Source organism: Rhinopithecus bieti, unplaced genomic scaffold (genome assembly GCF_001698545.2).
Source record: "Rhinopithecus bieti isolate Rb0 unplaced genomic scaffold, ASM169854v2 scaffold_10612, whole genome shotgun sequence".
NCBI classification, from domain to species: domain Eukaryota; kingdom Metazoa; phylum Chordata; class Mammalia; order Primates; family Cercopithecidae; genus Rhinopithecus; species Rhinopithecus bieti.
The window spans coordinates 1,606,687-1,620,204 of record NW_016806990.1 but is presented as its reverse complement, the minus strand read 5'-3'; the positions used below and the strand labels follow the sequence as shown (position 1 = coordinate 1,620,204).

Genomic DNA, 13,518 nt, shown 5'->3' with positions numbered 1-13,518 from the left:
TCCACTAATCAGTAAACATATAGAGCCAGCGGAGCTGGAGCTCTGTATCACTTATCTTTTTAGAATGAAGTCTCTGTTTGACAGTGGGAAAGCCTGCTAGAAGGATCCTGAGTTGCTTGTAAAGTCATGCAAGCAATGAGAGAGAGAGAGGGGGGGAGAGAGAGGGAGGGGGAGAGAGAGAGAGAGAGAGAGAGAGAGAGAGAGGACTTCCCTGGCTACAGGCCAGATTGGATATCTGTCTGCTTCTGAGAACTTGCAGACTCTCTTACTTGAAACACTTCATTCTCCATTTAGGCGTCTGTAAGATACTTTGGTTGTTCTCCTGGTTCTTTCTAAAAGCACCTTCTAAGATAGTTTTCATAACCTAGAGGTCACAGGCAGGATACTCCCCACCCTTAGCACCCCCCACTCCCAACTTCCAAACTATACTGGCTTGAGGCCAGGGGAGTTCCCCATTCTTTCTGTGAAGCTACTCACCCCCTATTCAAATTGAGACACACCGACTACCTGGGCTGGAGCTGGAGCAGGGTAGGCTGGGAGTTTTACCCTTCTGGGAAGACCAGAGGAGAGAGACCTATGGTGGGTGTGGGTGTGCTGATGATCTGGAATGGGAGAAGGGCCCACTGAGAAGAAGAGATGGTTAGACTGTGGGTGTGTGTTGGAGGCATGTGTGGTGTGGTCGTGTTGTCATGTTCCTGGGCTAGTGGCAGCCACCACCCAGTCATTCCCACCTTGATCCTCACTCCATTCAATGGGCAACCATGGGGACCTGAGTGTGCCCAGGCCCCTCCTTGGCTGAGGCTCCTGATGGGACTGGGCAGCCTCATCACCAGTGTCGACCTACCTGCAGGTGCCAGGCCCTGACTTTCCTCTCTGGATTTCTAGGGAAAAGAAAGTTCTGGACAAATTTAGAGAATATTGGGGAGAGGTGCAAGGTGAGACAGAGAGAGAGAGAGAGAGAGAGAGAGAGAGAGAGAGAGAAAGAGTCAATAGATACCAAAAAGAGGTATTTTCATTCATGGAAAAAAAAAAAAAGATCATTGCCTGGACGCTATAAACATACACCCCTTGGAGCTTCCTGCCTGAGACACTTTCAGTTTGGATCTAGGCACAGATAGTTCACCACCTGCCACTTAGTAAAAGTAACTGACATTTTCATGGAATCTTTCCTTTACCAAGGGATTTTACAGATATAATCTCATTTGAGCCCCACTAAGGCTCTGTAAGATGAAAGGGGAAGGTCTGCATATAATGATTATTATCATTCTCATCACCTTTATCCCTGTTTGCAGAGATGGGAAAACTGAGGATCCAGGCTCTTTCAAGAAACAGCTAGCTGGATGCAGAACCAGGGTCAAAGCTACGTGTTCCCTATTCATAGCCACATGCCTCCTGCCTAAAGCAAAGGCTTCAAATTATTGATAGGCAACTATAGACAGCCATGAAGACTTTCTAAAAATCCATGTGTAGATTGGCGTTGCAAGGAAGTGAGCAAGAAAAAGTTATTTCTCTGTGGACGGCTTGCCTGGAATCCTCAGAATTTAGCGCATTTGTTTTCTAAAAACGTGAGTGGGAGATTGGAAAATCTGCGATACGCGAAAGGCGAACAATTGAATCACACTAGGGACTCTTTGATTTGAACTCTGGCTAGGTTGAGGCATGGACTCTATCCCTCTGGTAGAAAGGACAGAACACATGAATTGGAGGAACGGGACTCTGGCCAGAGCTTGAAATCTGTTCTTGAAAGTCAAGTTGGGGTGGCGGTGGTGGGGTGATGGAAGGGTATCCTGATATCTTGAGAAGTCCTCCATGTGCAAACAGACAGGCGGATGAAGTCACCGAAGTTCTCAGCCCTTGGAGAATGAGGAATTGCGCTTGGTAATGTAGTCGCCACCCCTTGGTAATGAGGTCACTATAACTGACAGAGAGCACACCTGGCAGAGCAGCTTCTCCAGTCGGGACCAGCCTAGCGGGATCCTTCCTCTATGGCCAGGCAGGGGCTCCACCCGAGGAGCGAGAAGCGGCCTGTGGGGTTGGTGGAAGAGCGGAGAAGCTCTCACTCCAGGTACCAAACTAAGCCGAGAAAAAAGGGTAAAAAATCGAAAAGAAAGAACAAATGAAGCGGAAGTTTCAAGGCTCTCTGCGAGGAATAACAGTATAAATAACCGAAGACGTCTTGTAAACACTGCGGTCATAACCCCGAACATTAAACAGCCCCGGTGGCATCTGGCGCATCGGCCGCCGCGGGCTGCTCAGGGGCAGTGAGAGAGCCGGGTCCCAGGCTTCTCTGCCTTGCTTCTCTGTTTATCTCAACTTAATCTTCCCCTAGGAGCTGTTCCGTAGCCTGGAAAATGTTTAAATTAAAACCCAGTCCGCCGGAAGTCGTGGTGGGAGCTAAACGCGCCCGCTAACCGCAACCAAAAGGCAGGCATGCAGGTTTGTTGTTAGAATTAATTAGTGGATTATTAATAAGAAATCTAGATAATGTATGCTGCAGAACTCTGAAAATCCTGAAACACACCCTAAGGGTTATGGAATTTACATCTTCCATAGCTTCTATTATTTCTTCACTAGTTTGCAGCCATACCCACACCTGGAAGGTGACGAAAGGTGGAGTTTACTTTCTCGCCCGTGTCAGCAGTCATACCGTGGAATCCATGAAAGCTGGATTTCCTTTTTCTGGTGCGTTTTTACTCTTGAACTGTGTAACTGTGGATAACTTTAATACTGCCCATTCTTTGTTTACAGTTACATAATTTCTATTGTCCTTAAAAGTAACCGACATATTTCCTTTTAAGGTTTCAGTGAAAACGTAATCTGCATCTTCATTATGAAACTCATATGCAATTTTCTTCTATCTCTAGAATTTAGATTGATGTTTAAAAGAATCATTTTCATTATCAATCTTCCCCATAGTTTCCCACTTTTCTATTCCAAATATTTTAAAATCACACAAAATGTCAGAGCTTTTAGCAATATAAAGAAAGATTTATTTTCAAAAGTAGCAAAACTTGTTTGAAAAAAATATATATCTTTAAGTGAATTACTTTATAAATGTGACTGTCAAAGTCAGCTATCCTATGATCTACATTTTACAACATATTGTACAAAAGATACATTGATAGGTTCTTATCTATTTATACATTTATAATTACATATTGCACTTGGACCAGCAAGGCTTGCAGAGTCATTCACGGTAGAAGTTAATAAAGTTAAATAGATGGGAATCTTTGCAAGTACAATTGATCTCCTCTGGTTTGGAAACGAATCTCCTCGTCGTTGTAAAGTGTTCTCGCGGGGTGGGACAGAGAGAGGAGCATTGCGAGGGGGAAGCAGAGACAGAGAGCACGGAGGGCAGGGGTCGCCTTCCCGGGGCCCGCTCCCCCCGGGAGCGCGCCTTTCCCAGACTCGCACCTCCAAGGTCAGGACGCGGTGGTTCCACATAAGCGGCTCGCGGTCACCACTTCTTTCAGGTCACTCTCGGGTTTCCCGGCCACCAAGAAGGGCCACGTCTGCGGGAAAGAAGAAGGTGGAGGAGGTAAGTAGCCGTGGCGGAGGGGTGGGGTAGGCTCCGGGCCAGAGATGAAAGGAGTGGGGGCGGTGGGGGCAGGCAGTGCACTGGAGAGACCGATTGATTATCTCTGCAATTTACTCGCGGTCCTAGCGCACCCCGCGGCTGCATAAAGCAAAAAGCTGCCTTGGCGCCAAGTCACAGCTCGACGTGGTGGTGGTGCTGATGGTGGTCTTTTAGAACGAGAGCCAAAGGGCTCATACTGGGTTCCTTGTGAGACCCAATGCAGGAAGCCCTGGGCAAGCCGAGAGTGGGTGGTGCTGTGGCACTGCCTGGAAGCAGACGCTCTGGCAGCCTGAGCGGGGAAGCCCAGAATGACCTTGTGCCTGCTGGGCACCGAGTTCGGGGCGAAGCTCCCTCCTGGCCTCTCTTCTGAGGTGGTGGTCGGGTTTCAGGGCCCTGTCGCTTTCATCGTCTTTCATCGCCATCTATTTCCCTAGCCCCGACTTTCGTTTCTTCCATTGCAAACAGCGGCTTTGACTACAACTTCTAAATTAATCACCACCTCTTAAGGAAAAAAAGAAAAAAGCTAAAAAAACTACTTTGACTTTTAATTTAAGATCGTCTTCGTGCTGGACTGAGAAAGCATGCTTTCTCTTCCTTTCTCCGGGCTGTTTTATAATAAAGTTCATTTAAGTTTCTTATTCAAAGATGAAGAGAGTAACAATTGTAAATATTCGAGGCAACACTTTCATTTTAGGTGAAGATTTTAAAAGCTATTTACTCATTGAAAAAAAAAAAAACCCAAACTTTCAGTTGGAGGGAAAACTATTTTTCATGGCAAAATGTAGTTTTGCATCTTCTTCTCCCTCAGTTCCAGAAACCAATTCGGTGAGAAGACAATTCAGACCTCTCTCACTACTGCTCTAGTGCTGGCTGATAAGACTTGCCTTTTAAGAGGAAAAATCTCTCATTCTTATCATATACAAACAGAGGTCCTAGTAAGTTGTTGTTATTGTTTTTCTTTAGATCCTAGAAGTTTTAAAATAAAATCAAATAAAAAATTAAAATGTATTTCTTAAACAGTAAAATGCATTTGAGAAAAAAGAAGACTCGATGATTATCAGTTTTTTTTTGTATTAAAAAAGTTAGGCTCAATGGGCATCACTTTTTAAGATAAAAGGTAACTTTTCTTAAATCTTGGATGAGAGTGACCTGTTTTAATATTTATTAAACTCATACTAGTGAGGATTTACTGATTTTGCTGATAATAACTGGAACTTCTAGGATTTAAAAATACTAATCCACTTATAGGAGAAGCACAGAATATTTAAGCGGTTGGGGGCTTACACTGACAATTTAGGGGCATAGATGTGTCCTTATCTAATGGTCCTAAATATGCCTGTGAAAGAAACGGAGGTGGGTGTTTTTATTTACAAGGAAAGGAAAATCAAAATCCACTCTCAGCTAAAAGAAGAAAAAAGGATTAATAAAATGCCTTCTCGGCGTGAGGTCTTGTCAGTGCTCTCAGTTCCGCAACAGCCACTCCACCCCAGGGAGGATGGCTTTGGAGTGGGCGCGGGGGATCCCTCCTCTGTGCCAGCTCAATACACTTGCAAACCTTTAATTGGGCTGCCACGTCAAACCCTTGCATAAATCACTCCTGCTCCGGGGGCTGGTAGGGCAGAGAGCGAGGGCCGCGTCTAGACCGCCCGCCTCTGGTCCCTGGAGGCTCTAGGCCCGCGGTGGCCGAGGTGTGTAAGTCACCGCCACGCCCGCACCCCCACTCCCAGCCCCGCGCGCACTCGCGCCCACCGCTGGCGGGACTGCGGGCGCGCCTGGATTGCAGGATCGCCTGGACTGCAGCGGCAGCCCAGGGGGCACTCACCAGGTTGACCGGGTGAATGTACCCGTTCTCGTATTTGTCGTTAGCCAGGATCTGCCTCAAGTGGGCGATGTAGCTGGACGCCAGCCTGAGCGTGTCCAGCTTGGAGAGCTTGGTGTCCGGGGGCACCCAGGGCAGGGTGGTCTTGAGTCTGGAGAAGGCCTTGCTCAGCACTCGCATGCGGGCCCGCTCTCGCGCGTTGGCGGCGTTGCGCTGGACCTGCTTCCCCTCCTGGCTGACCCCGCTCAGGGGGCTCTTCTTGGTGGGCGCCTTCCTCCTCTTGCCCAGGCCGCCGCGGCCCTTCTGGGGAGACCCATTCTCACAGTTGGAGCTCTCCTCGGTGCTCTCGTTGGAAGTCACAAATTCCTTGTTCGAATCCATTTTCAGCCCGTCACATTCCAACATCTCCACCTCTTGAAGGTCCTCCACATCGCTGAGGGAGCCGGTGGACATGTTTGGGGGAGTGGACGAGAGAGAGAGGGAGAGAGAGAGAAAGAGAGAGAGAGAGAAAGAGAGAGAGAGAGAGAGAGGCAGAGAGAGAGAGAGAGACCCTGAAACCAAGGGGCCTCCCGAGTGTGGCGCAGCCACCTCCTGTTGGGAGCTGGAGTTGGGGTCTGGTTGGGTTTCACAACCCTTTCCCCTTCGCAGAGTTGTGAGAAGGAACCTAGGGGACTTCTGCAGCAGAGGAACCGGCTCTCTGTCTCCCCACTCCCAGAGTCGTGGCCGTAGAGGAGTGTGAGCGAGCGCTGAGGAATTTGGTGGACACTAGGAATTTATCTGGGGAATAGAGGGGCGGATCTTTGCAGCCAGGGGAGGGGCCTGCCAGGCCCCAGCAAAGCGCTTAGACCCCTTTCACAACCGGAGGGAAACTCATTGCACAGACCCTAATTTGCAACTTGTAATGTAAATCAACTCAACCGCATCATGTACTTACCAGCCACCTTCTCCCAACTGTGGCTGGCTGAGGAAAATCATGTCCTGTCCATCTCTTTTTAAAAGGCCTTCTTTCCCTCTTAAGACATCACAGCTGGTTGTTACTGAGAACTTTAGAAAAATGACTAGATCCTTTGGCTCTTTCTGGGCCTTCCACCTAGGAATCTCACAAGTACTCCATGCCCTCTCTCCTCCCAAGAAAACACGAGTTAAGATACAGGGAGTATCAACTGCATCCTGCCAACATCTCATAAGACTCCAAGGCTTTACCAAGTTCTCCTTCCACCTTCCCCAGGATAAATGAAGACAAGTGCTTCCTAGAATCTTTATGGTGATGGAAAAGTAAGTATAAAAAGTTTCACATACACCTGATCATTTTCAAGACATCAAAGGACTGCCTATGTGTACACAAACATACTTGATTTGCACGCTCAAACCCAACACACACAGCTTAGTGGGAGTGGGTAGGGAATGAGATAGGGCAGTATGAGTGTGTGAAAAATATTATGTTAGTTGATCATCTTTTCCTAATAAGTGGAAACTTTCCCCTCTTTTTTTTCTAGAAATGCATTTAATATTGCCTTGAGAGTCTTAGTTGCTCTCAGACATCACCTTGCCTGGCACTTTTTGTGATGCACCATCCCTTTCAATGCTGCTGTCTTTGTCCTCTTCCAGCCTCTTTGGTGCCAGTGTTCCTCACATGAAGCTGACACTACAAAACACAAAGCAAGATTATCCTTTTGAGAAAGGTTCTTTTCCATCTTTAACCCCAGCTGGAGCCATCTTTCCTAGAGAATAAGAAAGTCTCCTGGGAAGTAGGTAGAAAATCACAGGGAAGCAGAACCTAGGGATTGGATGAAATTGATGCAATGAAACCAGGGAGACCGAAGGTGTAAATCTCTCTTCAATTTCTTTGCCAGGTTTTCTTCCCTTGCAGGTAGGCATTGAAGTTGGGCTGGAGCAAAATGTGAGAGTGATTTCTGAGTGGTTGTCTTAGGGTCTGAAGGCTTCTCCTACATTAAGATATCATATCTCTAATCCTAGGCTCAGCTGGGAATTCACTAACCTCTAACGTTTTGTTTTGCTAGCAGGGTCTTGTTTGCTTTCCCCCTATGTTGTAAACTAAACAGGTTGTCAGCAAATCAGTCTTTATTAATGAATTAGTGACCCCTCTTCCATAATATCTTTGCTGAGGATCCAAAATTTGTTAATCACCAGTGTAGAGATTTATGAGCTCTCTTATTTTCTGTTGTTTGTGCAGGTGGAGATTTAAATGACCACATCCACCCTAAGATTTATTGTGAGAATGATTGATGTTATAAACCAGGAAAGGACTCTTCCCACAGCAGGGCTGACAGAAATATCAAGTTGAAGTTGCCTTTGTCTTCACGTACAAACGACCCGGTACTACAACACAGAAAGTATAATAATTTCATCTGAAGTTCAAGACAGCAGTAAGAGAACACCCAGCAGGCCTGTTAAAATTTTCTTTACTAATTCCCCAACTAGTTTCCTTTGATTTGCTCTCCCTTCTCTCAGTCTTGGTAAAACATGAAAGTTAAAGTTATTTTTAGAGTAAAGAGCTCTGTGAAAATGGGCATTGGCCAATACTTTGTGAAATGTGTGTGTGTGTGTGCGTAGCTACTAAGATATCTGCAAAATAACTACAAATAATTAATTTGGGCTCTGGAATGTGATAATTATTATAAAAATCCAAACTATGGCCTTACTACATACCAGGCTATTAAGCTGTGATTTTTCTTGTTGGAGCCATTTTTTTTTTTTTGGCTCTGGTTCTCTGTTACACCTTAGTTAATGGACTGCTCAGGCTGTCTGGGGGGGGGATAACAATCATAGTACTACGTACCACTGAAAAGATTTCTGTTGTCTGTATGTTTTTCAATGTTGGAAACTTAAAAGCACCAATTTCTGGAAGCGTGTAAAACTAGCCTCATGTCATAGGCTGGTTTTTATGCTTAGCAATTATTTTTCTTTATAGCCATATAAGAAATAATTAAGTCTCATGTCCATTTATCTTGCAGTGAGACGTTTAGGCTGAGAAAGGCTAGTGGGCTGATAATACGTTTTGGAGTTTCTAAAATTCTGTAAAAGATGGCTTCCAGTTTGGGAGTAAGATTTGAAGAATGCTGTTGCTTATGTATCTTGATTTGAAGTCTTGGAGAAAGAATATTCGCATGGAAAATACTTTTTTCTTTTAAAATTTTGTGTCTATCCCTGCTAATAAACACTTAGGGACAAATGGGTGGGGCAAATGACTTCTTGTTGGATTCTACTGAGCAAATCAGTTAAGCTGTAACTTAAGCTGTGCCAAATTCTCCCAAAATGTAAACTATATTCTGTGAGAAGAGAAGCACTTTTGAGAAGCTGTGTTAACCCTTTTGGTATGTTGACTATTTCTGTTCCAAAGCATGAAACAGAAAACTAGTGATTTGAAAGTATGAGATCATTTCTAAAAGTTCTTACCTGACTTTTAAGAAACAGTTATGCCCCAGAGGCATCTGGCCAATTTGCTGCTCACTTCTAACAATTTGTTTTGCAAGAACGACTGTCTTTGAAAGATTTTAATGCTAAGGAAATTTTATCTCCGAAAGCTGTAAAATGAAGATTAGGCATGGAATGTACCCTTGAACTTAAATCCTGGTTTATCAACTGATACATTTACAGGAAGTTCAAATTTGATTCAGTTGCACTTGGATGGAATAATTTGCTTCTTTTTTTATGAGAAGGAAAACATCATAGGCTTCCTTTGAACTGACTTCACATGCCATTACATAATCTTTCTCAGGGGAAAAATATGCCTTTAAATTTAAATTTTAATCCTTTTCTCTTTCTACTCATCATTTGGTCAGGAGAAACATAGGCTGGCAAATCGGCAAAACTGCCCATTCTCTTTTTTCTTCATTTCTAATTAGCACCTCCAGATGTTTTATTGATTTTGTTTGATGGTAACTATCACCACTTCAAACATTTGCCAACTTTCTATGCAAGTTGATGCCTTTTCTTTTTTTGAAGGAGTCTGTCTTGCTCTGTCGCCCAAGCTGGAGTGCATTGGCACGATCTAGGCTCACTGCAACCTCCATCTCCCAGGTTCAAGAGATTCTTATGCCTCAGCCTCCCGAGTAGCTAGGATTACAGGTGCCTGCCACTACGCCTGTTTAATTTTTGTATTTTTAGTAGAGGTGGGGTTTCACCATATTGGCCAAGCTGATTTTATACTCCTGACCTCAGGTGATCTACCCACCTCAGCCTCCCAAAGTGCTGGGATTACAGGCATGAGCCACCGTGCCCAGTCAGGTGCCTCTTTTTTGATTTTACATAATTATCTCCATACCCTTTGTTGGCTGCTGATTGATTATTGTCTATCTCCCACTTATATGCTTATCAAAATCTGACTTTGTTTCATTAAATTTTAACTTTACTTCATAAAGTGAGCATTACCTCTCTTTGCTCATTCTAAATTATAGTGGTGCTGGCCTGTTATATTTTGGCAGCTAAAGTGAATATGGCACTAGTGAGCTTAGTGGCTAGCTAAGAAGGTCAATAATAGTGATGCTGGGTGTTGTTGCTACCTTTACCTGGCACCAGCTGGGAGATGGTATAAATCCTGGATGGTATAAATCCATTCAGTAATCAGAAGTCTTCTGCGTGTTCAGTATACCCTAACCCCCTCTTTTCACATTTAATTCAGTGAATTGTAGATAAGATGCCACAGTGCTAAGATTTAAAACTGGCAAATAACAACAATAAAGTCTAGAGAAAGATTCTGCATGGTTCTTTGAATCCAAGAGTTAATCTTGCATTTCACATGTTCCATTATACAGCTTTAAAAGCAGCCAAGCCTATGTGCTTGAAAGTCAGAGTTTACCCTAAGGTGTAAGTGGGCCAGAGAAAACTCAGGCAGACCAAGAGAGTTAAAAATTTTGCAAAGCCAGTTTAATGTCCTCCTAAGTTTTCTAATACTAGAATAATTTCATTAGACTCTGTCAGTGTTAGGAAAGAGAGAGAAAAGGACTGAACGACTCCTGAGTCAGGTACCATGCAAGGACCTTTGCCTCCATTCTCTTGTTTCATGTATTTTCTCTCCTTTCTGTTGGCACTGCTAAAGAAAGAGCTGCCACATGAAATGAATATTGTATTAGAAATGTATGCCAGAGGCTTTCCCCTGTAATAAAGTTTTAGAAAAACTGGCTTGAGTGATGACTATTCTGTATCTTAAAATAAAGCTTGAAAGCAAAACCTCCCAAGTTTTCCCAAAAAGAATAAATCTTCTAGGTTGTATGGGAGACCCCTTTAATGCACTTATATGTTATGTATAGTTTATTGATGGGCATAAAAAAATACAGGCCAACTTGCTGTCAGCCTCCTTCCTGTATGGAGGCACTGGAATCAAAGGCTCCTTTGGGTGATTATCTCTTTGGGATTATTTCCTTGTAGCAGGTGCTTTCAGCTTTGAGGAACCAAGAGTTGCAGGAAAGTACTGAGTGTGAATCCTGACTTTAGGAAGATGAAATATTTCCATGCGATGAACCATTTTAAAATAGAGACACAAAGTAATAGTTTGTCAGAATTGGATGGGGCTGAGGACCAAGGAGGCCATAAGTAATCACAAACTCTGTTCCAATGAGATGTCAGGGACAGTACTGCCCACCTAACCCTGTGTCCTGATTTGCCTCGTATAATTCCTTCTACTGAGTCACATTGCCATGAATGGTTTTTGCTGTTTGAATAATTATAGTAAATGTGAGAAAGTTTCTATTCTGTTATTCCCTATTTAGAATATGTAACCATTGATCCCTAAATTATACAAAACGAGATAGACTTGAGCTGTCCTGGGATATAATGCTTAGAACCCTGTCTAAGATGGTTTAAGTAACGTAATCGCCAGAAGGACTTTGTTAAAATAAAAATCTCCTCTCTATCATAGAAACCTGATGGGCCATCTGAGGGCCACTCATTCAACTAACATATCCCCAAATCTGCCCTCTTCTCACCATCTCCTCTGCTAAACACTGGATCAAGTCACTCATGTCACTTAAATGATAACAGTCTCTTAAAGGGTCTTTTTGTTTCCATTCTTGTCCTCTTAAAATCTATTGCCAATAAAGTGTTTCAAGTCATTCCCCTGCTTAAAATCTCTTAAAGCTTCTCGTTGTGTTTAATATAAAATCCACACTTCCGATTGTGACTTGCGTGAGTCTGGTTTGCTTGCTACCCTTTAACCATGCGGGCCATGCCTGTGCTCCTCCAAGACACCACACCCGTGCCTCCCTCAGCACCCTTGCCTTGCTGGTTTTCCTGTTTGGATGTTTTTGTCTGGCTCTCTGCATGGCTGAGCCCTTAGATTTCAGATCTAAGCTCAACTGTCATTTTCATGTGAGAAGTTTCCTGAGCATCCAATGAAGAATATTTTTGTTCCATGATTCTACTTTATTTATTAATAATAAAAAACAGTAGCTAACATTTACTATTTACTACATACCAGGCACTGTTATAAAGCCCTTTCAAGTTTAACAAATTTAGCCCTAGTAACAATTTTATAAGGTAGGAAACTTATAGATGAGAAAACTGAAACATAGAGAAATTAAGAAACTTCTTTAATTCATAAAATTAGTGTCCTAGTCGTCTATTGCTGTGTAATACCCAAATTAGTGACTTAAGTTATTATTATTTCTCTTGGTTCTATGGGTTGACTGGACAGCTGGGTGGTTCCCACTTGGGGACTGTCACAGTGTTGCAGCCAGAAGGCATCTTACATGTTTCGTCATGTAAAGGCTGGACTAAGCTGAAATCAAAGAGGATTTCTTCATTCACACATCCAGGCCTCAGCTGGGATGGCAGAGGCAGCTAGTTCTGGGCTGGCATCTCTCTCCAGACAGCCTCTCCATGTGGCTTCCTCAACCTGACAATCTTAGGTGGCTGAAGTTCTAACACAGTAGCCAGCTTCCTTCAGAGTGGGCATTCCCCAAGACTCAGATGGAAGATGGAAGTCTTCTTATGACCTAGCCTTGGAAGTTATACAACGTCACTTCTGCTTCACTCTGCTGGTCAAAAGTGAGTTCTGGGGCCATCCCAGATTCAAAAGCAGGGCTTGTATAAGAGCATGAATACCAGGAGATATGGTTCAGTGGGGGCAGTGAGGGGTTGGGTGGCGGTCATCCTTGGAAGTTGGTTACCACAGTGCATAAATGCCAGAGTCTGGACTAATACACAGACAACCTGACTCTTGAGCCTTCACTTTAAACTACCATGCTCTAAAATTATTATTTTTAAAAATTTTGTTGACTTTGTTATTATCTCTCTGCCAACCCCTCTCTAATTATAATCAAAGCTTCATGACTATAGGGACGTGATGTGTCTTGCTCAGTTGGGCACTGAGAACCTAAAGCAGGGCTAATATATAATATGTACTTCATAGTTGTTGAATGAATGAATGAATGAATATCTTATCTTTTTAAAAAATTACTCAGCCCCCAATGTCAGGTATTTTAGATTTTCACATTTGAAAGGTACACTATAAACTGTAAAGTATAATAATTATTTAGGGTACTAACAAACCTTCAAAACACAGTGGCTCAGATAAGCCACAGATTTACTTTTCTTTTTCATATCAGTGCAGACCTAGGCAAGTGGGTGACTCTGCTCCGCAAGGACACCCAGGGATCCAAGTTTTTTCTACCTTGTTAGTCTCTCATCCTTTGGGGGTGACCTATCTGAGTGAAGCCAGCTTACCTTCACCAGCCCTGAGGAGGTGGGAAAAGAGGATGGGAGGCAAAGAGATTCCTTGTAATAATGGGATCTGAAAGTTATACATGTAAGTTCCACCCCCATCCACTGGCTTCTTTAGCTGCAGGGGAATTTGGAAATAGGGTTTCTAAATATGCTGTGCTAAAACTTAGGGTTAGGGGGAATCTATTAGAAAAAAGAAGAGGAGCCTGTTCATAGAATCTGCCAGTGTATTTATAGCATAAATGATAAAGTTAACTATAATGTAAAGACCTGAATCTTTTGTTTGACCCTGATGTAAAGTTTACTTTCTGTATAAGCTAGCTTTATTGCTTTTATGCAGATGACAGTTCTCTGTGAAATTATAATTAGTCAAAATCTAGTGCTAACGGACTTCAGGTCTCATTTGGAGCTCAGAATCAGTTGAAAAACATTTAACAGCTCA

The 13,518-nt window shown here is 43.5% G+C and overlaps 1 protein-coding gene and 1 long non-coding RNA gene across 2 annotated transcripts; one reads left to right on the top strand and one right to left on the bottom strand.

Annotated features, from left to right (window-relative positions):
- Window positions 1-2,426: 2,426 nt before the first annotated feature.
- Window positions 2,427-10,537, top strand: LOC108534310 (uncharacterized). Its single transcript, XR_001886936.1, has 3 exons — window positions 2,427-3,538; window positions 5,817-6,671; window positions 7,591-10,537. It is a non-coding gene; the product is annotated as an uncharacterized LOC108534310 (long non-coding RNA).
- On the bottom strand, window positions 2,968-6,130 carry TCF21 (transcription factor 21). The gene is made up of 2 exons (XM_017879603.1): window positions 5,400-6,130; window positions 2,968-3,512 (listed from the first exon to the last, which is right to left on the bottom strand). Exons 1-2 carry the CDS (start codon window positions 5,847-5,849, stop codon window positions 3,423-3,425), a joined length of 540 nt encoding a protein of 179 aa, XP_017735092.1. The 5' UTR covers window positions 5,850-6,130; the 3' UTR covers window positions 2,968-3,422.
- Window positions 10,538-13,518: the final 2,981 nt, after the last annotated feature.